Below are 24,822 nucleotides of genomic sequence, written 5' to 3'. Positions count from 1 at the left end.
CAACCATTTGTCTATTTACCATCTCTTCGCTGCATTCCATCTATCATCCATCGAATAGGCAGAAAAGTGTTATCAACCATTTGCCTATTTCCATCTATCCACATGGGTTCCCTCATCTGGGTTCCTATATCATCTGGTATCAGAGCTAAACGCTCCAAATCAGGTTTTATCTATCCCTTTTGTTTCAGTTTATTTCCCTTTGTTTGCTTCAGTTTGTGTCTGTTTCAGTTTGTTTTGTTTTATTTCGTTTATCCCTTTTAGATCTATTATTTTCGTGTGTTCTTTTTCTATTTTGATTGTTCATCTTCTAAAAAGAAAACCCTAAAAAAAAAAAATCGTTCAGATCTGTTTATTTGATTGCCCAAAACCTCCCAAATCCTAGATCTGTCAGTTTTTGGAAGTTTTCCATATTTGGATCTTTCGACTTCCTGTGCACTTGATCTCTTTTTTCCTTATTTTTACAGAAACGTTTTGAACCATGGGAGAACAAGGAGGAGAGGTGAACATGGCTGAGATGCTTACATCTATTCAAGCCCAACTCCAAACGCTTGGTGATCGCATGACACGAATTGAACAACCCCCACCTGCACCAAGAGCACCAGTTCGTAACTTGCCAAGAGGAAACCATGAGGTTGATAATGGAGATCAGTCTGATTCAGAGGAAGAACATCAAGATCTTAATCAACACCAAAGGCCAAGGAGACACTACCAATAAGGCAGGGGACGAGATGAAGACAACATAAGAGAAGGAGGCTATGATCTCAAGCTCAATCGACCAACATTTGCTGGAAAGGTTAATCTTGAAGCTTACATTGATTGGGAAAGACGTATGGAACATATCTTTGGCTACTACAACTGTTCTGAACAGAGAAAGGTATCCCTAGATGTTGCTCAACTTACCGACAATGCCTTAGCTTGGTGGGACAGAGATGTTTCTGAGAGGAGAAGGCATAGACATATACCAATCACCACTTGGGATAATATGAGGTTTCAGCTAAGAAAGAGATATGTCCCAGCTTATTACCACCGAGAGCTACAAAAGAAGTTCCGCAAGCTCTCACAACGAAGCAAAACTGTTGAGGAGTACTTTGAAGAGTTTGAATCTCTTAAAAACAGATTGGAGGTAGAAGAGTCTGAGGAGAACTTGATGGCACAGTTCCTAGATGGTCTTCATGATCGAATTGCTAGAAAGGTGGAAAGACAAACCTATCATGATCTTGAAGAATTGTTGCACCTAGCAGTCCAAGCTGAACAACACATCAAAAGGAAGACAACTTCTACTAACCGCAGTAAGACTCCATGGACACCACCACCTCAAAAAGCTTTAGACAAGGGAAAATCTATTGATGTGGACCAGAGGTTTAAAAGAGCTGCACCTGAGGCATCAAAAGTAACCAAACCAGAGCAAGGTAAGCCTACTAACCAAAGAGCTCGTGATATTACTTGTTTTAAATGTCAGGGAAAAGGACACTATGCAAGGGAGTGCCCAAACCAGCGAGTAATGATCCTTAAGGCCAATGGAGAGTATGAATCACAAGATGAGGAAGAAGAACGTAATGAATCTAAGGAGAATATTGTGGACTATCCAGAGATGGGAGAGCTTCTAGTCATAAGGAGGGCTCTTAGCACTCTTTTTGATCCTGAAACAATTCAATGAGAAAATATATTCCACTCTCGTTGCTCCATAAACTCCAAGGTATGTAGCTTAATCATTGATGGTGGTTCATGTACTAATGTAGCCAGCAAGTATTTGGTTGATAAGCTAGGTCTCCAAAAGATAAAGCATCCCCATCCATATCGACTTAAGTGGCTCAATGATAAGGCTGAACTAAGGATCTCCGAACAAGTCACCATACCATTCACCATAGGCAAATATTCAGACCAAGTTGTGTGTGATGTGGTTCCTATGCAAGATGGACACCTTCTTCTAGGACGGCCATGACAATTTGATAAGGAGACTTTACACAATGGTTGAACCAACTACTACACTTTCTCACACAACAACAAGAAGCATACTCTAGCTCCACTCACCCCTCAAGAAGTGCATGAAATGAACCAGACCATGTCAAAGGAAGCTAAGTCAAACAAAACTAATCTTTACATAACACCTTCTACTGTTTTGAAATCAATTAATTCACAAGACAAGGTGCTACCAATGATCTTTAAGGAAGGTTTGTTTTCAGTTCAAGAAGAGAAAGACTTACCACCAGAAGTGCTTAAACTTTTAGGAAGGTTTAAAGAGGTCTTCCCCGAGGAGATACCACCTGGACTACCGCCTATAAGAGGAATCGAACATCAAATTGATTTAGTTCCGAGAGCACCACTATCTAATAGACCAGCCTACCGAGTAAACCCTGAAGAAGCAAAAGAGCTGGAAAAGCAAGTTCGTGATCTAATGTCAAAGGGCTACATTCGTGAAAGCCTAAGCCCTTGTGCTGTACCGGTTCTGCTAGTACCTAAGAAAGATGGAACTTGGAGAATGTGCGTAGACTGCAGAGCAATCAACAACATCACTGTCAAATATAGACATCCCATTCCAAGGCTTGATGACATGCTAGAGGAGCTTAGTGGAGCTACTGTCTTTTCTAAAATTGATCTAAGGAGTGGTTACCATCAGGTGAGAATGAAAGAAGGTGATGAATGGAAAACGGCTTTCAAGACAAAGCAAGGACTATATGAATGGTTAGTTATGCCATTCAGACTCACCAATGCCCCAAGCACCTTCATGAGGTTAATGAACCAGGTCCTAAGGGAGTACATCTGTAAGTTTGTGGTTGTTTATTTTGATGATATCTTGATTTATAGCACAAGTCTTGCAGATCACGTAAAGTATCTTGAAATGGTGATAAAAGCGCTTAAGGCTGAACATCTCTATGCTAATCTTAAGAAATGCACGTTTTGCACTGATCAAGTTGTGTTTTTAGGATTTGTTGTGAGTTCGCAGGGACTAATGGTCGATGAGGAAAAGATCAAGCTCCATTGGACATGTTAGGAGCTTCCACGGACTGGCTACCTTCTATAGGAGATTTGTGAAGGATTTTAATACCATTGTTGCACCCTTGAAATCTATGATTAAAAAGAATGTGGAATTCAAATGGGGACAAGCACAAGAGGATGCATTCAATCTGCTCAAAAACAGCCTCACACATGCACCTGTTTTGGTACTCCTAACTTTGATAAAATGTTTGAGATTGAATGTGATGCTTCTAGTACAGGAATAGGTGCTGTTCTAACTCAAGGAGGAAACCCAGTAGTATACTTCAGTGAGAAACTCAGCGGAGCTGCACTTAATTATCCAACCTATGACAAAGAGCTCTATGCTTTGGTAAGATCTCTAGAAACTTGGCAACATTATTTACTATCAAAAGAGTTTGTTATTCATACAGATCATGAGACACTCAAGCACCTAAGAGGACAAACAACACTTAAGAAGAGGCATGCAAGGTGGCTTGAATTTGTGGAGACATTTCCATATGTGATTAAGTATAAGAATTAAGTATAAGAAGGGCAAAGAGAACATTGTAGCTGATGCTTTATCATGAAGACATGCTTTGATCACTAAAATGGAGGCTAAAGTCATGGGATTTGATCATATCAAAGGTCTATATGTGGAGGATCCAGATTTCAAAGAAGCCTTTAAGGAAACAAGCAAAGCCGCTTATAGGTCATACTACCAACATGATGGATTTCTCTTTAAGGACAAAAGGCTGTGCATTCCACAAGGATCCATGAGAGAGCTGCTAATAGGAGAGGCACATGGAGGAGGACTTATGGGACATTTTGGGCGAGACAAAACACTAAGTGTTCTGATGGAGCATTTCTTTTGGCCGCATTTGAAAAGAGATGTGGAAAGGTTCTATGCAAAGTGCATCACTTGCTTGAAAGCAAAATCCAGGTCACATCCTTATAGTTTATATATGACTTTGCCTATCCCTAACCTACCATGGGTAGATATTTCTATGGATTTTGTTTTAGAGCTGCCTAAGATCAACAACCGAGATTCTATCTTTGTTGTGGTGGACTGGTTCTCCAAAATGACACATTTCATTCCATGTAACAAGACAAATGATGCTTCTCAAACTGCTGAACTCTTTTTCAAAGAAGTTGTGCGTTTGCATGGAATCCCAAGGACCATTGTTTCAGATCGAGACACCAAATTTCTCAGCCACTTTTGGAAGAATTTGTTGAAAAAGCTAGGAACTAAGCTACTCTTCTCCACCACTTGTCATCCTCAAACTGATGACCAAACTGAGGTAGTTAATCGTACTCTCTCCACTCTTTTGAGAGCTACGGTGGGTAAGAATCTCCGAAAATGGTTATCTTGTTTACCCTATATTGAATTTGTTTATAATCATGCTAAGCATTCTGGTACCAAGTTCTCTCCATTTGAAGTTGTAAATGGTTTTAATCGTCTAACCCCATTAGACATCACACCTCTGCCCCAAGCTGTTTATTCTAGTGCAGAAGGAGTCACCAAAGCTGACTTTGTGAAGAAACTTCACCAAAGAGTTAAAGAGAATCTTGAGAAGAAAAGCGCAAAGAACAAAGAGCATGCGGATAAGCACCGCAAGGAGCTGACGTTTGAACCTGGAGATTGGGTCTGGTTACACATGAGAAAAGAAAGATTTTCCAAGGAGAGAAAGTCCAAGCTGTCACCAAGAGGAGATGGACCATTTCGGGTCTTATAGAAAATCAATGACAACGCCTACAAGATTGAGCTACCAGGTGAGTTGAACATTTCTCCAACCTTTAATATTGCTGATTTATCTCCTTTCCATGCAGATGAAATAGTTCTGCACACAGAACTCTCTCAAGGGGGAGGGAATAATGAGGACATCAGTAGTCAACTTCCCGAAGAACCCGTTCTGCCATTTCCCGAAGAACCCGTTCTGCCATTTCCCGAAGAACCCGTTCTTTCAGTTCCTGAAGAACCCGTTCTGCCAACAATGGTACACAAACCTATGACAGGGTTGGGAGCAAGAACCTTAAAGGAACAATTCAACAAGTCCATTGCAAGTCTCATTACTCTCATGGAGCTAGAAGATTCCAAAGAGAAGACTCCACAAGCATCATTTTTGCCAGTTCTACAAGGAATTAAAGAACCCGTTCTTTTCATCATTTCCGAAGCAATCAATGAAAGGCTGGAGCGTGCATGAGAGCTATTACCAAGGTAAGTGTTTGAATTCAAATAATAAATAATGGTTCTTTTCTTGTTTGCAAGAATCGACCGTTGGGTCTTTTGAGTCTTTTATTTATTAGGTCCTAAAATCGAGTCTGTTGTTTTTGCAAGTTTAGTCCTTTTATTTGTAATAAATTTCGACCTTAGAAGGTCCCCTGCTGTTGGATCATTATATAAGGTCCCTTCTCAGCATTGTAATCTTTCAAGTTTTTATGAAATAAAATGAGAGTTTTCTTAGGTTTTCTTCTGAGATAGAAGCAACCACCCTTTTCTCCTTCTTCTTGTGTGTGAATCCTTGAAGACTGAGATTTGACTTATCATAGATCCTTTCACAGATCTCTGTGGCGTCCTTCAATCCATCCATCTATCTCTTCATCGTCCACTGCTACCAAATAGACAGAACAATGTTTTCAACCATTTGTCTATTTACCATCTCTTCGTTGCATTCCATCTATCATCCATCAAATAGGCAGAACAGTGTTATCAACCATTTGCCTATTTTCATCTATTCACGTACGTTCCCTCATCTGGATTCCTATATCATAGAGAGTGAAAATTAATTTACTTTTGAGTCTAGTAAACATAAATAGTAAAATAGAGATGACTGACTGAAGTTATAGAACGCATAATCTTACTAACACAGGGATAAGCAACAACCACATCTGCCTCTACAATACTAGGCATTTCATTCTCAATGTACAAAACCCACCCCTATAATCAATTTTATCCCATATTTTCATTTAGTAAGTAGATTTATTTACATTTTTTGTGTGAATAAACTAATTTATGTATATATATATATATATATAATTCATTATTAAAATTTGTTACAAAAATCTAGTAACATAAAATTGTCAAATGCGTATATGTATATTATATGCAGATTAGATGAGTTATGTATGTTTTTATTTTGTCACCAGGTACGTACGTTTTTATTCCTTTTTTAGTTCAAAATGCAAAAAAAAAAGGGGTGAAAATAAATAAGTGAAAATAAATAAAATGGAGTGAAAATAAATAAAATGGAAAAAAATAGAAAGAGAAAAAGAAAACTGCACAGCTTTTTTATGTGCCGTAGAAATTACAATACATACAACCAGAAATTCTGTTTTTGTTATATTTGACTTGTAATATTGGTAATAATTAATGTCTAAAATAAGATTAGAAGAGTTTTAGTGCTGTAGACCTATTTTGGATTGGGGGAGTATACAACAACCACCGATCATACCTATGGATAAGAATGACAAACTATTTTCGGTTGTGTTACCGTTATAGCTTTGTCATTATTAGAATAATCCAATAAAGGATGTATGTGTTCTAGCTATAAAAGCTTTGCTTTCCTAAACTATTTGAAACACGGAATAACAACATTTTATAGAACAAACATCTCGGTCCTCTTCTTCACCTTGTCTTTAATACCATCACCAGCACAATTCCCTCAAAGGATAAGGTGAAGATGAGTGACCTCCAAGAAAAACAAAATGCTGTGGATAAGTCGTCTTCTTCATCGTCGACGGCAGTTGTTGATGGGCCATCACCACTCAGAAAGATGATATCCGTAGCTTCTATCGCTGCTGGTATACAGTTTGGTTGGGCTCTTCAGTTGTCTCTGCTAACTCCGTACGTGCAGCTTCTCGGGGTTCCACACAAATGGTCATCTCTCATCTGGCTATGTGGTCCTATCTCCGGCTTACTTGTCCAACCAACCGTCGGTTACTACAGCGATCGATGTCAGTCAAGATTCGGTCGTCGTCGTCCTTTCATCGCCGCTGGCGCCTTTCTAGTGGCCGTTGCTGTTTTCTTAATCGGTTACGCGGCTGATTTTGGCCACAGCTTGGGAGACAAAGTCGAGGAGCGTGTAAAGTCAAAAGCCGTCGTTATCTTCGCACTCGGGTTCTGGATCCTGGACGTGGCTAACAACACTCTCCAAGGACCTTGCCGTGCTTTCCTCGGTGATTTAGCAGCTGGAGACGCTAGGAAAACGCGAACCGCAAACGCGGCTTTCTCTTTCTTCATGGCTGTTGGAAACGTTTTGGGGTACGCGGCTGGTTCATACAGTCACCTCCACAAGATCTTTCCTTTCACAATGACTAAATCATGTGACATCTATTGCGCAAATCTAAAGAGTTGTTTCTTCCTCTCTATCACTCTCCTCCTCGTCGTCACCATCATATCTCTTTGGTACGTCGAAGACAAACCATGGTCACCAAAGGCAGACTCCAACGAAGAGAAGAAAACTCCCTTCTTCGGTGAGTTATTTGGAGCCTTCAAGGTGATGAAAAAACCAATGTGGATGTTGTTGATCACAACATCCTTGAACTGGATTGCGTGGTTCCCTTTCCTTTTATTCGATACTGACTGGATGGGTCGTGAAGTATACGGTGGAAGCTCAGAGGGAGATGACAACATGAAGAGACTTTACAACCAAGGAGTTACAGTTGGTGCGTTGGGATTGATGCTTAACTCAATCGTTCTTGGATTCTTTTCGCTTGGTATTGAAGGTATTAGCAGGAAAATTGGAGCCAAAAGGCTTTGGGGAGCTGTGAATATCATCCTCGCCGTGTGTTTGGCAATGACGGTTTTGGTTTCTAAAAAGGCGGAGGAGCACCGGAAAACTGCCGGTGCCTTGGCCCTTCCCACCGATAGCATCAAAGGTGGAGCATTGGCTCTCTTTGCTATTCTTGGAATTCCTCTTGCTGTAAGTCCACAACTTGTTTTTTTTTTCTTAATCCAAATTTTGTTACTATAATTAGTATCCATTATTTATTTATTTTTTAACATTATTAATCTTCTTTTTGTTTGTTTTGTGTAGATTACTTTCAGTATTCCATTCGCCCTAGCTTCCATAATCTCAAGCAGCACCGGGGCCGGCCAAGGTATTTAAAATATTTTTGTCTTACTTTTGGTTTTTTTTTTCAAAAAAATTATACCATTCAAAATAAAATAAATTACTTTAAAGCATTTAATTAAGTTAATAAGGAATTTTTTTTTATTTTAATGTCATCTCTACAGGACTTTCTCTAGGAGTATTAAATATGGCAATCGTGATACCACAAATGATTGTATCGTTTGGAGCTGGTCCTGTTGATGCATTATTTGGAGGTGGAAACTTACCAGGATTTGTGGTCGGAGCAATTGCAGCGGCTATTAGCAGTGTTGTAGCATTTACTGTTTTACCTTAAGTGGTGTTTGTTTTATTTGTTATGTGTATGCACATGCATGTCTAATACTGATGTAACATGTTGCATATTTGTATGCAATATATAAATATATATTTTCTGATCATGTTTTCCATATTTTGCTCCTAATTAATCATATTCATCTGTTTTTCTTTTGGAAGAAGGAACCATTTAAATAATAGTTGTTGAGTTCAACAAACATACCAAACTTCCTATACTTTTTGAGTTCATCACTTGACCCTTTGGATTAGCCTCCTTTGGGCCAGCCTTTGCAAGTGTATAACTGACAGTATAAAGAGACATAGTAGTCCATTAGTTGTATACTGTAGTTATCTAATGGAAAGACATTTTGGGAAAACAATAGTGACTGATATTTCAAAGTAATATGTGTAGCATATGATACACATAAATGAAAGGGATTGTTCAAATGATACGAACACAACACATTCACACATATAAACACACATAATTGTAATCACATTATTAGAATCTCAGACTTATTTCATTTCACATATCTACATATATCATGAAATCAGTTTCTTCGAAGCACAATGATGTATTGCATTCCGGGTTTGGCTTTGGTTAATTGAGGAAGCGTTTCTTGTGTTTTCTCTATCACAAGCTCATATGTTTTCTCCATCGCATCGTGCCGAATTTGTGAAGTTGTATTCAGAGTCTAAAAATATGTTGCTTCCATATAAAAAGTAAATTTACATTTCTATTTAAAATAAACTAAAAATATATACATTTAAAAAATTACGTATACATCGTTCAATATAATTATTTTTACTGAGGTGATTTAAGTTATCTTTTAGATATATGACATCTTTTACAATGGCATCACATGAAAATTTCTGAAGCACAAATTCAAATGTACTTTTTAAATAATATTAGTAGAAACTGGCCATGCTTACTGGCAGTATATACAATATTTCTCACTGGATATTATTTATATAGATGCGTATATAATTATATTTGTGTAGTTATATAATATTCAAACACTTTAGGAGAACAAATTATTGACCCGTAGCTTTTGTGGAAGCAGGCGATTGGTGTTGACTTGTTTTCCAATTTTTGCATCCCGAAAACGTGCCTATTTAGTGTTTCCTATTTGTTAAGTATAATCAAAGTCTTGTGTTAATTATATTAGAAGTTTTACATTAATAGAATGTAAAGCCCTAGACTGTATCACTAATTACCTAATTAATTATCAACGTTACAAGGTTTAGTAGTTGACAGATTGGGTCAACGTAACGTGAAGTTTTCGACCCGCTGTAGACTAGGTTGAAAAATAAGCATGTGTAGTGAGTCACTTAGTGACAACGGTCATTCTCATCCAAATTAAAAAATATTATTAGCTCTCATTGATTTGTAAATCTAATTTACATATGATTCATAAAATTTAATATATTTCGAAAATAGAAACATATGTATCTTGACATAACATGGTTTATTTACGGATTTGAATTCTTTTCAGTTTTACTTTCAAATCTATTTAAAATATATTTTAAATTTAGAAATCCAACAATAAATCATCAACCGAATAAACATTTATTTTAACTAATATTTAGAAATGAATGATTGAAGGTTAATTAAATGATCACAAGGATCACATATGTATTTTGTTTTATTGGAGCCTAAAGCTATCTCGTTTCGAAGACTTACATTGAAATTAAAAAAATTGAAATACAATGAGGTACATTTTATTATAGTACTAGACTTTAACATTGAAATTAAAAAATTTGAAACACAATCAAGTACATTATATTGTAGTACTAGACTTTAACATGCGGTATACCACGGAATAATTTTTTAAATTACTAAGAAAAATATATGTTGTAGTTATTTTTTTTAATTATGAAAAAAATATATAAGTTGTATTTTTGTAATTGTTTGATATGTTTTGATTAATATTGAGATTCTATAATTTTAGAGAAATTATGTTATATTTTTTTGTGTTTGGTAACAGAATAAATTTTTTTGTGTATTTTAGTAGACCAATCCATAAATAATTATATAATTATATTTCTGTAAACTCTATTTCGGTCCATAACATGTCTGTAAAAATATTTTTTTTAGCAAGTTAAAAATATTTCGAATATTTAAATTATGGAATACTCATTTCTTTTACAATTATTAAAACTTTGTTTTTTAGATACTAATTTAAAATACGATTATATTATAAATAATAACTTCAAGTTATGATATTTATACTAATGACAAAAGTTTAATTATGTAAATATAAAAAATTTATTTTGAGAAATGTACTTCCCGCTCTCTCTCTTCTCTCTCTCAAATCCTTTAGAGAGAGAGAGTTCTTTGTTCTTCTTTTTTAGCCGTCCGGTTTATATTCCGGCACTCATCCGTCAGCTATCGGCTTATTTAGCGGTGGTTGGATGGCCTTGGTCTAGCATCGATCGGTTCTCGTGACGATGGCTAGCTTTAGTTTCTCTCTGGCGCTGTCCGGGTCCTATCACGGTGACTTTGTTGCCGTTGATTATTATCTTTTCCGATTTAGTTGGGGTTTTGGTATGGCATCTCCGGCTTCAGTAGCGGAGATTGTCGGCTATCCTTCCAGAAACTTCTGGTTCATTTAACAGAGTTTGGCTGGCTCTCCGTCCGGCAGTTTCTGGTTCTTTCAACAGGACTTGGCCGGCTCTCCTTCCGGCAGCTTGCGGTTCACTTAACAGAAGTTGGTCGGCTTACGTTACGGCTATACCGTTGTCGTGTTTTAGTTTTTGTTATTCCGGTGTGTACAACTTTGGGTTTCTGATGTGGGCAAGGTGGTTATGGTGATATTTGGCATGAAGATAAAATAGAAAAGTCTAGAGAAAGTGCAAGCAAAGTTATGCATCTATGTAGGTCATGTCCGCCTGACTTCGGTGTTTCCAAATTTAGCGATGGACATCTTCATCTGTTTAGAAATAAGATGTAGATGCGGTGGTCTTTGATACCTACCGATTTAGAGAAGAGAAATAAAAAAAAGGGAATTGAAGTTGTTGGGTTTTGCTCGGCGGTTTACTGGAATAAAATTTCCTCTAAATCTCATTCAGATTAAGATTTCTTCACTGATTCATGATGAAGTCGAGATGTCTACGAATTGAATAAATGTTTTTCTTGGGTAAATTCACTTCGGTTACTGATGGTCGGATATTTCTCCGACGTCAATCACCGGCGGTCGAAATCTTCTTCCCGAGCGAATCCAAAGAGTCATCATTAAGTGAAGGATATGCTTACATGTGGCTTGAATGCAGTGCAGGGTGCACGTGTTTAAATTACTCATGCTATCATCGGTTGACCTTATCTGTCCTCTGGGACACCTATGTGTTTTAATAAGGCCAGTTGTTTCTTTACTTTGGGCCAATATTTTGTTAGTTGGGTCGTAAATTCTTAGTACTCGATCTTTGGTTTGCTTTGTGGTTATTTTCTTTCAAGCTTTAGCATCTCAGTGATTGAGGGTCTTGAAGAAGTTTCGGATGAATTGGATTGCACTCATGTCTCCACCGGGTTGTGCGTTAAGTGTAAAGGTTCCTGGGATGGGGGTTAAGTGAGAGATTCAGTTTTTTCCCTCTTAGTCTTTTTATTTTGTGTTGGAATTTTCTGCTGGATGTTCTCTTTCTTTGAGTTCCTTGTTAGTGTGATCTGTTGTTTCAAATGTTCCGCTTAAAGCAGCCAAGGTTGTAGTTCTAAGTCTGAAGGCTGAAGCAGAACTTGAAAGATCATGAAGATGTTTACTTTTGAGCAGATGAAAAGGAGATGATCAATCTTTGTTGGATAATCCAATATTGTAATGTTCATTAGCATATCGAGTTCTATAAGTGGAGTTTTCCACTGTTGTAACCTTTGCAACACTTATGGGAAAACAAAAAGACAAATGTACTTCCCAATTTTTTTTTTTTTTTTTTTTGGCTCAACATCAATTATTCATTAACCAAGATACTACATCCAAATCAAAGGTACTTAACATCCCCTCCAAAGAATTGGACCAAATGCAATGAGTCGATCTAGTACCACCCTGAATCACTAGCGGATCCAACGCTACCTAACCGAGAAACAAAACATTTTTTTACCACAACGAGATAGATAACACACCACAACTCGGTGTGAAATCATCTCTTAAACCATCTAAATAAGTCCTATGACACAAGAACAACTACTAACACAGAGAAGACCAAATCTTACACTAAAAATTAATTCAAATCCAAGCTATTAGTACCATATGATCGGCGAGTAGAACTTGTCCCAATAGCATCAACACCCAGAGGCGCAACATCAGATTAGCTTGGTATTTATGGCTTTCATTGTTCTGGTCCTAAGCCAAAAACGGACAATACATCCGACTGACCCGACCAAGAGATGCGAAACAATACCAGCAAGAGCAAAGGCTTCTCCGAATTACTCTCGTAAATCCAGAATGTAATCAACTAAAGATAAGAAATTGGAGCAAAGATTAGCATAGCTTCACTTCACGGTGCATTTCCGGATTGGCCACGTCGCATTTTCCTTGTTGTCTCGCTTCTTAGCCGGACTGAAACCAGAAAATGGAGGAAGCTCTCAAGAACGCGACTTTAAGGATGTCCTCAAATCTCGGCCACCGATGCACACAGAATCCTCCCTAATAACTGGTAGACTCAAAAAAAACCCAACTCAACCGTTAACCTCCGGACAACTAGGATCTCCGGCATAGAGGTTCGGTGTAGCAGGAAACACGACCCAAGACCCAGATCTGAATCCTGAAGCTACATAGAATGCCGCCCGGAGCAGCTTCGAACCACCACCATCAGCCGCCGGAGAGGAAAAAAGAGCCGAGATCTCACTCCGTAGCGTCAGCCGCCGCACCATCACGATGCAACAGTTGAGCCACTCCTCAACACATCCGGAAGGGAAGAGATCGAATCACCCTACTACTACAACTGGAAAATAAAAGCAAAGAAGGAGAGCAGAGCCCTCTTACACCATCGACGAAGCCCCAAACGACGAAGAGGCAAACAAAACTCAGACGACAATGGCTAAAGATCTACGGTTTTTAAGAGAAAAGGGTCGAGAGAGAAAACGGTTTTTTATTTCTTATGGATTTTTAATTACATTTGACAATCAACTACTTCCCAATTAATAATTTATTAATTGGAATTTGACATAATTAAATTATTTTGACAAATGTACTTCCCATTTCCCAGTTATTTTGACAAATCGTTTTTCTGGTTTTACCGTTAAACCGGGTCCAATTAAAACCGGTTTATCTTGAATCTAAAGTGAGTAGAAAACCCTAATTTGTAACTACCAAACCAACCAAGGAGACACACCACCCAACCGATCTCTCTCTCTCTCTCTCTCTCTCTCTCTCTCTCTCTCTCGAGACTTTTCAAAATTCCCCAATCATCACATTGAACAAATTCGATTGATTCACCAAATCAGATTCCAGAATCATCATCTTTCGTTTCAGTCTGATTTTGTATTGAATCATCAATTTGTAGGGTTAAGCTTCGAAATCGCTTGGTCTTCTCAATTGGGATTCTCCCAATTTCGAAACTTTTTCCTAGAATCGAGGTGGTTCTGGGTCTCCGGGATTGCCCCTTTTTGTGAAGTTCCGGAAATGGCGGCGGAGGATAAAAACGGCGGACGTGTGGGTGACGAGAGTGAGTACTCGTCGGAGGACGAAGGAACGGAGGATTACAGGAAAGGAGGGTACCATGCGGTGAGAGTTGGTGATACTTTTAAGAATGGAGTTTATGTGATTCAGAGTAAGCTTGGTTGGGGTCATTTCTCTACTGTTTGGCTTGCTTGGGACACTCATGGTTCGGTATGTTTCCTTTTTTACCCTCTTCGTTTTTGTTTCCTAAGGAACCTAACATAGGGTGTGAAAAGAAGAAGAACAAAATGATTGCTTTGTTATGTTTCTCAGTACTGTATAGACTATATATGCTCTGTTTCGGTAATGTGGTTGAGGGAGGTTATGGTTTACCTATATAATGTGCATGAGCCAGCTTGTCAGATTGAGTTCTTAACTGTTAGTTTCAGATCCCTGAGAAACACATGTAGTATCTTATACTTGTTTGGTTTTGAGCTGGAGGACCTTGCTTTAATTTCATTTCAAAGCGTTGACCACGCAAGAAAATTTATTGTTTGTAGCGTTATGTAGCTTTGAAAGTCCAGAAGAGCGCTCAGCACTACACAGAGGCAGCCATGGATGAGATCAAGATCTTGAAACAGATTGCTGAAAGTGACCCTGGTGATAAGAAATGTGTTGTAAAGCTACTGGATCATTTCAAGCATTCGGGTCCTAATGGGAAACATGTTTGTATGGTCTTTGAGTACTTGGGAGATAACTTGTTGTCCGTTATCAAGTACAGTGATTACCGAGGGGTCCCTCTCCACAAGGTTAAAGAGCTCTGTTTTCATATTTTGGTTGGGTTGGATTACCTTCACCGTGAGCTCTCTATAATTCATACTGATTTAAAGCCGGAGAATGTTTTACTGTTGTCCACTATTGATCCATCAAGAGATGCTAGGAGATCAGGTGTTCCACTTGTTCAGCCATCCACCAAGGAAAAAGTTGTTTCTGAGTCAGCTGCTAAACGTGAAACTAAGAGTTATACATACGATGGCGATTTGACAAAGAATCAGAAAAAGAAGATCCGTAAGAAGGCTAAGAAGGTGGTAGTTCAGGGTTGTGGTGGAGAGGAAGCTTCAGAAGAACATGAAAGAATTTCTAACTCAGAAGCAAGAACAAATGGCAATTCCACAGAGGAGAGGTCAGAAGGAAGTTCCACAAGATTAATGGAAGATGAAGAAGCCAGAGAGAAGGCTAACAAAAAGAATAGTCAGGGTAATAGGAGAGGAAGCCGATCCACGAGGCATAAATTACTGAGTGATATAGAGTGCAAATGCAAATTAGTAGATTTTGGGAATGCTTGTTGGACGTATAAACAGTTCACAAGCGATATTCAGACAAGACAGTACCGATGTCCAGAGGTTGTTCTTGGATCAAAATACTCAACCTCAGCAGATATGTGGTCCTTTGCTTGTATTTGTTTGGAGCTGGCCACTGGAGATGTCCTATTTGATCCTCACAGTGGTGAAAACTATGACCGGGATGAGGTACCTTCTTATATATTCACTTTCTTAGCCGTTTTGTATGAAGCTAAGCTGTATTATTCTTATGTGCAGTCTTAAACTGGTTGCTTTTCTTTCAGGATCACCTGGCATTGATGATGGAGCTTCTCGGGATGATGCCACGAAAGGTAAAGCTGATAAATATAGTTGTAGTGTTGTGACCATCTAAGTTCGCATGAACAAATATACATATCTAGTATTGAATCCTTTCTAAATTTAAGTAGTGTTGTGACCGTATAAGATCGCATGTATATGTATCTAGTATCGAATCCTTTCTAAAGTTGGATTTTAGTTTTTTTGGTTCCATTTGACTGCAAATTCTGATGGTTGATACTCGGATAAACAGTAGAGCCAAATTTCTTTCGATGAGTTATGTTGTTTTCAATTGTAGATTGCATTAGGCGGTCGATACTCGCCGGATTACTTCAACCGACTAGGTGAACTAGGCACATCCGGCGGTTGCGGTTTTGGCCAATCAGCAAAGTCTTAAAGGAGAAGTATGATTTCAGCGAGCAGGACGCAAAAGCCATGGCAGATTTCTTAATCCCGATTCTTGAATTTGTGCCTGAGAAGAGACCGACAGCCGCGCAATGCCTAACACACCCATGGTTCAGTCCAGGCCCAAGATTACTGGAACCGGCAATGAAACCGCAAGCACCAAAAGGAGAAGAAGAAGAAGCAGTAACTGAGAACAGAGAAAAGGAAAAGGACGAAAGGGAAGCTATGGAGGCTGGTGTAGGTAATATCGCCATTGATGGCTCTGAACAGAAGGGGACAACAAGAGAAGGACGTCAATGTGGTCGGGATATTCGCACATTAAAATGATAAAACTGCCCCCAAAGTTATTTGTTCGGCTTGTCTTGGGTTTCTTGTTTGACATTTGGCTTTTTTCCGAATAGAAGATTTAGACTTGTGTGTTTTGTTTTGCTGGTTGAGGGGAAGCTTCAAAATTTTGTTGCTCAGAACAGTTAACGTTTGAATGTGGTGAGTATATGGGGACACAAATTGTGGGTTCATTGAGGATCCACGCAGTTTGCTAACTCTCATTCTCTACTTCATCAAAAGAAAGAACATTCTACTTAATCTACACCTGATCATCTTGAATAGATGACTGATCTAACAATTTGGTCCACTATACGACAACAATCATCTAATCTTAATTGCTTAAATTAATGTGTCTGTCTCCATTGGAGAGAAAAGGTAAAGCTTGGTAGTTGGTAGTACTAAAACGCACGTTGCCGGGATGAAGGAGGCTTTTCAGTAGGTTTGCTGAATCTGGTAATGAGCCTGCAAATATACACAACCATTAGCATAATCACTACCCAAATGGTAACTACGCAGTAGGTTTCTAGTCAAATCCCAACCTCATAAAGACAAATGAACTACAAATTAGAAAACAAGATAAGACCTTGAACTTACCAGTTTGATGCGACCTTTGATCTGCGTAATAACACCAGTAAACTCTTCTAGTTGCCTGTAAAAAAAAAAAAACCACCATTTATATAGTAAATCCACTTTTAGTCACTATAATGCATTCTACCACACAACTCATTTCATCATATACGATAATACAACCATGTGTTTCTTGGATTCACCCAGAAGCAAACAGAAATATAAGGCAACAAACAGAACTTTGAAAAGCAGCATTTGGAGAAAGAAAAAAAACAGAGCAAAGGTATGGAAAAACATTGTTCTGCATATGGTTCTGCACATTTTATCAGCGTTGTTATCCTCATTGATAGCAAGGGGATTCTCCTCCTCTTCACCTCCAACGTATGAGAACTCACACCCCATGTCCGTACGTCCGTAAAATGATCAAGATGGGCCGTCCGTACCATTTAGAATGTCTACGAGTCCAGTCCATGAAGAGAAGCCTCCAACGGTCGTGGAACATCCAGATCCTTCTCCAAAGAGCCGTTGGCGAGTTAGGGACAAGTGGGAGCTTAAGTCAAACAAAAGATGACAAGTTTAACTTAAGAGGAGATGTCACTTTCACTATGTGTAATTGTGCATAGCATCTTGTATAGAATATTCTGTTTGTAATTGTCTATATTTATTTTTTACCTAGGATCCAAATCAAGTAGGAAGTAAGAATTCTTCTTCTACACTACACTATTCTCTTCCGATCTAAACTCTACACTTCATACACCAATTTACTCTCAATCGTTACTCGTTACATAAGCTATATCTTTTCTCTTCTAAACTTACACAACGTTGACCTACATTTGAAAGATAAAAAAATAGTCAGAATCATCAATCAAAAACATCAATAAGAGTGAGTGAATGAAAAATTTAATTTTACCTGCTCTTGGTTCTGCACGTTGTTGTAGAACTCAGCGTTGTTATCTTCCTCATTGACATCAAGTGGATTCTCCTCTTGGTTCTACATGTAGTTGTAGAGTTCAGCATTGTTATCCTCCTCATTGGGATTCTCCTCTTGGTTCTCCTCACGTTGTGACTTGTGGTAGAGCTCAACGTTGTTATCTTCCTCATTGACAGGAAGGAGATTCTCCTCATGGACAGTTAAAAATGATTCTAACAATCTTCGTGGATTTAATAACCTCAGGGAAAATAATAAGAAAACAAGATATTGATATTATTTTGAAAAAAGGCAAAAAAAAATACGTGCTTTTGTATTTTTTTGTCAACATTACTAAAACATTTTATAAGGATAAAGTGAAGAGAATCATGATTCAAGCCATAGCAAGCCATAGGAAAGATAACTACAAAGATATAGATTAAAAAAATGGTAATTTTTAAAATTTAGCATCATCCTCTGGTGTTTTCCAAAATTCATGTGACTATTAACTAGATGAATATAAACTATGTAATAAAAAAAAACTTCCCTCATTGAATGATAAATAGGAACTTTGAATTATCTACAAGTGTTACCTTGAATTATCTCACTACCACACAATTATGTATGCGCAACTCTTGTACATTGCAACTCTTGTACATTGACATTTTTGCAAAACTATAAATCAAAAATATTTCATATAATTATTTATATTTTCAGTCACTATTTTTTTAATTATATTATTATTGCTATAGAAAAAGCATTACAAAACATATAAAATTATTTTTTACGGAATAAGGAAAAAATATATATTTGAATGTTGGATAATATGTTTTAAGAATTTTGGTGATCATTAACTCGATTGAGAATTTTCCGATTGCCTCTATAACTCATTGTAGAAAAGGTTGATAAATGTAGTTTAAAAAAATGCATTATTTATTGTTTCTCATACATATAGTGAATTCTACATAAAAGCCGAGTCCTATATATCCATGAATATGTGCCGCGTATCTGGCCTGAATACAAATAGACATAAGGTGTAAACGAAATCAGAAATTAAAGCAAACCTGGTAGGAATCCTATCCAGTTTTAATCCGCAGTAATCTCAACATTTTCTAGCATCTAACATATTGAACATACTGAAAGTTCTTAAAATGTTTATTGAAGGCAGAAGAGATTGTGCTCTTGCCAAAATGCATTAAGCTGCACATGGAGACACAGTGTATGACATTTCCCAGATAATGAGTTGACTAATATTAAAAGAAAGGATCAAAAGCTATAAAGCGACGTACACTTCAGCTTGCATGTAAACTTCTGAACCAAGTTGACCATTGTTTTGAGACTATTCACACCATTCAAAATAAATAACAACACAAAACCAAATCAATCAGCATCCACAGCTGAGAAACCAGAGAAATACAATCAGACAATCAAAATCATCAACAGGAGAGTCAGAAAAGCCCCAACAAAAAGTCCAGGTTACAAGCAAAATTAGTAGAGCCCCATGTTTGAGACTATTCACACCATTTTTCTCAAGGTTGACCATCAGTTAAATGGTTTATAGTCTTTTGTATGCTAACCTAATATCCTACATACATTTACTCAAATTATAATTTCATCAAAAGAAGTAAAAAAAAAAGATACCGTGAAGCAGTTGTGTGTACAAGCTTCTGTTTTAAACCTTTATCAATAATCTCCTCCAACAACTGCAAGTCCTTTTGGCGTCCCTCGTCCATTACTGCAACACAACCAAAACACATCAATCTTAAAGGCTCAACAAAACATCGCCTTGTTTGTTTGATGGACCCTAGAGTCTTGAAATTGTTCGTATTCCAAAATCTAGAGTCACCTCTAAGCCACGAGGGCATATGATCTGATCGCCCGAATCAAATCCAAAATATTTAAACCGGTTTACGATCAATTTTGGTTTTTAACTTAAAAAGTCCTTTGGAATATAATTAATTTGCAGAAAAGACCACCTAGTTTTTAAACTTACTATTTTACTCCCAAGGTTTTCGTTATATTTTATTTAACCACGACAAAACAAATATGAGCACTGAGCAGAAACAACGAACTTACGTTTATTTACATATTTTTTTAAAAAGGCCAAAAAAATTGGTTAAATTCCTAATTATGTTACATATATCACAACTTAATGCTAACTCTCTCTGACATCTTCATCACATTAGAGTAAACTCTATCGCCACCAATCTCCTGACCTGAAGCTCCAGAAGCAATCCTCAAAACATCTTCAATGAGTCCAACATTACCCATTATATCTACATGAGATCCGCTTTCTGTTCCTCGACTTTCGAGTAGACTTCCGGGCGGCTTGTGTTTATATTCCCGGACGAACGTCTCCATCCCTGACGGGTTAAACCGTGTTTTCCCTCTCCATCCCTTTGCGCACATAAACCCTGCACTTATCACCGGTACACTCTCGTCTCCGTCAGCAAACCGAGTTCCTCCTTTTAGATAAATGTCATCATCTCCGTCCACTGATCCATCTATCCGGAATGGAATGCTGCTCTTGCATTTACTCGAAGGGGTTGTGAGCTTGTATATGTAAGATCTCTCTGTCGGAATCCCTACTCCGTAAAGACAGTACATCTCCATCTCTAGTGCATCTGGTAATCTGTTAGGGGAATAAAACAAGGTATTCATATAAGAAATGTTGTGACCTAGACCTTTCTTGCCAGCCAAGGCACCAATAATTACTTTTTTTTTTTTTTGGATGTGTGCCTACTTGCTATATAAAGAAAGGACAATGGGAAAATGTTTTGAACCTTACTTGGTCTCGAGTGGATTGGACCAGTACTTATAGTGTCCATACTTAGGATCGTCAAGATCCTCAGCAATGCCGTGTGAGAAATGAGCCTCAGCTCGTTTCATCATCTTAGGGGCTATAAAACGGAGAAGATCAAGAACAGTGGTGGCTGTGTAAGCTGTGTTTTCTGCTACTTTAACTATGCTTTCTCGGCTTATTTCACTGTACTCTGACCAAAACTCTCCACATGATGTGCTGTCATTTAAAGAGTCGTCTCCTCTTGACAGTTCCTGTTTAAGCATAGACAAAGAAAGAGTAAAACGCAGTTATGAGTCCATTGACCCCAGAAAAAGGCAGGTGACCATGGCAAAAATTGTTAATATAAACCTTGGTGTTAAGAGTATTTAGTTGTGAGGATGGCACTTCAGATGCTCGTTTTCCAAATGCTATGATTCTTCCGTACTTTGCGGGTTCTTTCACCCAAGACTCCGGTCTAACGCTGTCGTTTTGTCTATGGAGATTACTTTGTGATAATTTTCTCTTGGAGTCAATACAACTGTGGCCTTCTTTAGTATGCGAGTCTAGATTGCCCCAGATTGCCTCACCTCCTTTTGGTAGTAAAGAAACTATTGAATCCCAGCTATGTGACATCCGCATAAGATGTTCGAGTGTTTGTAGCTTGAGAAGTTCCGAGTCCAAGAGACCGGGAGCCAAAGATCTAAACCATAAGCACGACCAATAAAAATGCATTAAGCTATTTCAGATATTGAAAAGAATATACCATTTCATATGATCCTAAGTTCCTAACATATAACAAGTTAAAGTAACTTTAAAATGTCGATGGACCTAACCTGGCGTAAGCGATGTCTTTGCCCTCAGCAGAAAGCAAATTGCTAACGGCTTTAGGGACACCTAAAAAGGCGGGTCCAATGTTGACAATGGCTTTGACGTGTTTGGCGCACCAACCTGGACCGCCACCACCGCCTCCATCAGGAAGAGGTGTTTCAACCCATTTAAGGAAGTGAAGGAAATAGATAGCCCCCATTGAATGCGGAACCACCACCACTTTCTTATACCCGTTGGTAGCATACATTAGCTCGATTTTACTCTTCAGTCTACTTAAAGATTGGTCACGTACCTGCTCGGTTCCAATCCAAAAAATCTATAGATTAATCCAAATACAATCTAACATTACATATACAAAAGTAGCTAATATAGTAATCATCGTGATGTCTTATATTATAATCATTATCATTGATACTAGTGTGTCAATGTGACATATAGGAATCAATACTACCAAGTCCGCTAATGTGAACATACCTCGGTGTTATGGAAAGAGAGTCTCCAATCATAGGAGGCCATATGAAGGTTCTTGCCTTCATATCCAATTTTCGCCAAATTCTCTATGAGAACAGTCCAGGCAAAGTAGCACGGTACAAAATAGTCTGCAGCCACCAGTCCTGGGACTGCTCGGACCCGGATTCCTGGTGGGTCGAGACCAGTCTCACTGTCCAGAGATAAGTGCTCCAACCAGCACAATGGCCTATAAAATCAAATCACAACAATTAAACGAGCAAGTCAACTCTTCAAACGGGTTAAGTCAGAATTTAGAAAATCGAAATGCTAATCCCAAAAGTCGTTTAATTAAAAAAGAAAAAACTTTAACAATCCTAATTTCTAAAATTCATCAAAAATCATAAACAATAATATCTGAAATGCTATTAGAAACTGATATTCTAAAATTAGTAAGTTTACAAATACAAAATCTATCGTCATTGCATGTTTTAGAAACATAATATATTCTGTAGATCTTTGACAATTTTCTACTTGCTATAAGAAATAAAATCTTACGGTTTCCATTTCCAAATTGACATTAATTTCCTTCTCACATCTAGAATTGAATAAATTTATTCATAATTTTTTTAAATCATCCAAAACTATAGATGCTAAATAATCAAAAACACATAGAAAGAACCATCTCCACCCATAACCAAATTAAATCCTCAGACCATAACAATGTACGTAAAGCCATTTCAAGAAATGAAATCAAGCTTAACCAAGATTGTAAACCCCCTAAACCTGAAAAACGAAACCAATATCAACCCGGTTCTCTAAGTTTATCGAACCAAACCGAGTGACGCATAACATAACGGTCTAAATTGTCACCTTCTAAGAATCTCGGTGAAGCTAGCACCCCAAAGACGTTTACGGAAGAGCCCTTCGGCACAAGGACGGCCTTCCCAAAGCTCAAGCCCGCCGGTTACAATCCCCGGAACAAGAATCATCGGATGAAGCGCCTTAACACCGTCTCGACTCAACCTAGTCCCTGGAGACTCGGGAGCTTGAAGCATAGCCGGGACAGGAACTGAGTGGTAGAGGAAGAGAAGAAGCCACCAAGCCGTACAGAGATAACCAATCGCCCAGCAACATGAGTCCACACAGCTACATCTCCCAGCACGACGACGTTTTGGTTTCTCGGTGGTGGTTTGTTGTTTGGCTGTAGGGTTGACGGTGTCTTCGGAGAAAGATAGTTTTCTGAACCGGAGAAGTGGAGGCATCGAACAATGTGTTTTATTTTTATGAGCTAAACCAAAATCATTTAAACTCAATAAAGATCTCGTTTCATTAGGAGAAAAAAATTGGTTTTGCAATAAATGGCAAATATTGTAAAATGCAGAGAAGGAAAGAACAAAAATTGGGGTCTTAAAAAGCTTCACGACATTTCCAATGTGAAGAAGAAGAATTAATATTAGTTTCTACTTATATAATTATGCCGCCATTTTTCTATATTTATTACTATTACAGTATCACTAGTAATGAAAATTTCAACATTTGTTGAGTTTGATGGGAGGAATATTCGAGGTGACGACTTGTAAGCTAGTAGAAATAGAAGTGTGTGAAAAGTATGAAGATATTGTTACACTTTAGGACACTTGTCTTCCTTTTTACATGCAGTTTTGCTTCTTCTTTTTTCTTTTTCTTTGGCATATATACTAATCAGTTGCTATACTAAATGAATACCTTAAGACCAAATTATACTATTATTCATCATTACTCACTCAAGTGACATCGCTTAAGAACTTTATAGAGTCACCTGTTTTATGGCTACCTTTTGTTATGCATATTCATAGGCCTGAGAATATTAACCGGAATTAAAAAACCAAACCGATCGAAGCTAAATAAAATTTGGAATTAAGTTTGGTCTCGTGTACTATATAAAAACCGAACTATTAGAACTTTTAGAACCGGATGGTACCCAAAAAATCTGAAACTAATACAATAAATCTATGGCTTTTGGTTTGGTTCGGATTCAAGTGGTTTTAACCATGTCTTATGATTTCGTATGAGTATTTTCGGTTGCTTCAGTTAAGTCGGAACCGAACAGCTCGTTGGAACCAAATGTCTTCGCGTCTTATTCGGTTCCAACTTTTAGTATCTATACCGAACCGAACCAAATTTTATTCGGTTCATATATGATTACCAGATTATCATACTCAAATTACCCGAAAACCGAAAGAATTGGCCCCAAGAACGGAACATCCAGGGACCAGCTAACCTAAATCCGTGCATGTAAAAGTTTTATCATTGATTCATTTCTGTAATACAACTCGTTTTTTTTTTTGGGGGTCAAAGATCTGTAATACAACTATACTATAAATGCAGCAATTATCTCAATGGATCATAACATTTTTTTGCATTAAATTGCATTGATTGATATTTTAATTTTAATATATATCAAGAGATTCTCTTTTTGCCGTCAAACTGTAGATTGGCATCGATCGTGAAGGCACGAAGACACGTGAAGAGTAAGTAGAGCACGTAAACGAAATGAGAAACTGAACCAAACACGTACGTAAACCCATTTTCGCACCGTTCCATCTTAATCATCAGGTTTCTTTATTCCCTGCCATAATTTTCGTATGTAATTTTTTATCCTATATTTTGGCCTTATTGGTATTTTTGCTTTTGTTAAATTTGTCCCTAGTGATACAAAGAGGTGCTGCAGAAGTTTAAACAATTTTGTTTTTGTAGTCAGAGAATCCAAAGACCAAAAATTAGATCATCGAAAAGATTACCTTACGTCTCTTTACTCAACCGTTGGGGCACATCACATACTACAAGAAGATATATATTTATTATTATGATACGCTCGTTTATGCTTGTAATGTATACGTTTTATAAAGGAGTCTTACATACGGTTTCTTGCTAACTATATTTTTCTTGATAAATTAAAAATAATCTTTTGTTCAGTGATTTTCCAATTTGGTAGAGTAGAGACTCTAAGGATAGT

The 24,822-nt window shown here is 37.7% G+C and overlaps 4 protein-coding genes across 8 annotated transcripts; 3 read left to right on the top strand and 1 right to left on the bottom strand.

Moving 5' to 3' along the window:
- Window positions 1–829: 829 nt before the first annotated feature.
- LOC147945830 (uncharacterized) lies at window positions 830–1,657 on the top strand. Its single transcript, XM_087509382.1, has one exon. It carries the CDS (start codon window positions 830–832, stop codon window positions 1,655–1,657), a length of 828 nt encoding a protein of 275 aa, XP_087365508.1.
- Window positions 1,658–6,451: 4,794 nt separating this feature from the next.
- On the top strand, window positions 6,452–8,470 carry LOC104780336 (sucrose transport protein SUC8-like). Its single transcript, XM_010504834.2, has 3 exons — window positions 6,452–7,874; window positions 7,989–8,052; window positions 8,189–8,470. The coding sequence occupies exons 1-3, from the start codon at window positions 6,633–6,635 to the stop codon at window positions 8,356–8,358; spliced, it is 1,476 nt and encodes a 491-aa protein (XP_010503136.1). The 5' UTR covers window positions 6,452–6,632; the 3' UTR covers window positions 8,359–8,470.
- A 5,151-nt stretch (window positions 8,471–13,621) lies between these two features.
- Window positions 13,622–16,508, top strand: LOC104780335 (uncharacterized). Its single transcript, XM_010504831.3, is given in 5 exon segments — window positions 13,622–14,155; window positions 14,485–15,453; window positions 15,549–15,596; window positions 15,860–15,908; window positions 15,911–16,508. Coding segments are annotated over 5 exon segments (1,656 nt in total). The 5' UTR covers window positions 13,622–13,948; the 3' UTR covers window positions 16,294–16,508.
- Window positions 16,509–19,762: 3,254 nt separating this feature from the next.
- On the bottom strand, window positions 19,763–23,410 carry LOC104780334 (putative phospholipid:diacylglycerol acyltransferase 2). 5 transcript variants are annotated; one of them, XR_015596765.1, is made up of 6 exons: window positions 22,698–23,295; window positions 21,852–22,074; window positions 21,378–21,669; window positions 20,919–21,249; window positions 20,556–20,821; window positions 19,763–20,399 (listed from the first exon to the last, which is right to left on the bottom strand). XR_015596765.1 is itself a non-coding variant. In XM_010504830.3 (6 exons), the coding sequence occupies exons 1-6, from the start codon at window positions 23,087–23,089 to the stop codon at window positions 19,910–19,912; spliced, it is 1,989 nt and encodes a 662-aa protein (XP_010503132.2). In that variant the 5' UTR covers window positions 23,090–23,410; the 3' UTR covers window positions 19,763–19,909. The 5 variants fall into 5 exon arrangements, 3 of the variants coding, with proteins under 3 accessions (XP_010503132.2, XP_087366353.1, XP_087366354.1); XR_015596766.1 differs by having other exon boundaries at window positions 20,551–20,821; window positions 22,698–23,287; XM_010504830.3 differs by having other exon boundaries at window positions 21,383–21,669; window positions 22,698–23,410.
- Between the last annotated feature and the right edge of the window lie 1,412 nt (window positions 23,411–24,822).

Source organism: Camelina sativa, chromosome 4 (genome assembly GCF_030686135.1).
Source record: "Camelina sativa cultivar CO46 ecotype springtype chromosome 4, ASM3068613v1".
Lineage (NCBI taxonomy): Eukaryota > Viridiplantae > Streptophyta > Magnoliopsida > Brassicales > Brassicaceae > Camelina > Camelina sativa.
The sequence above is the reverse complement of the archived record's forward strand: the minus strand, read 5'-3'. Positions and strand labels throughout refer to the sequence as shown.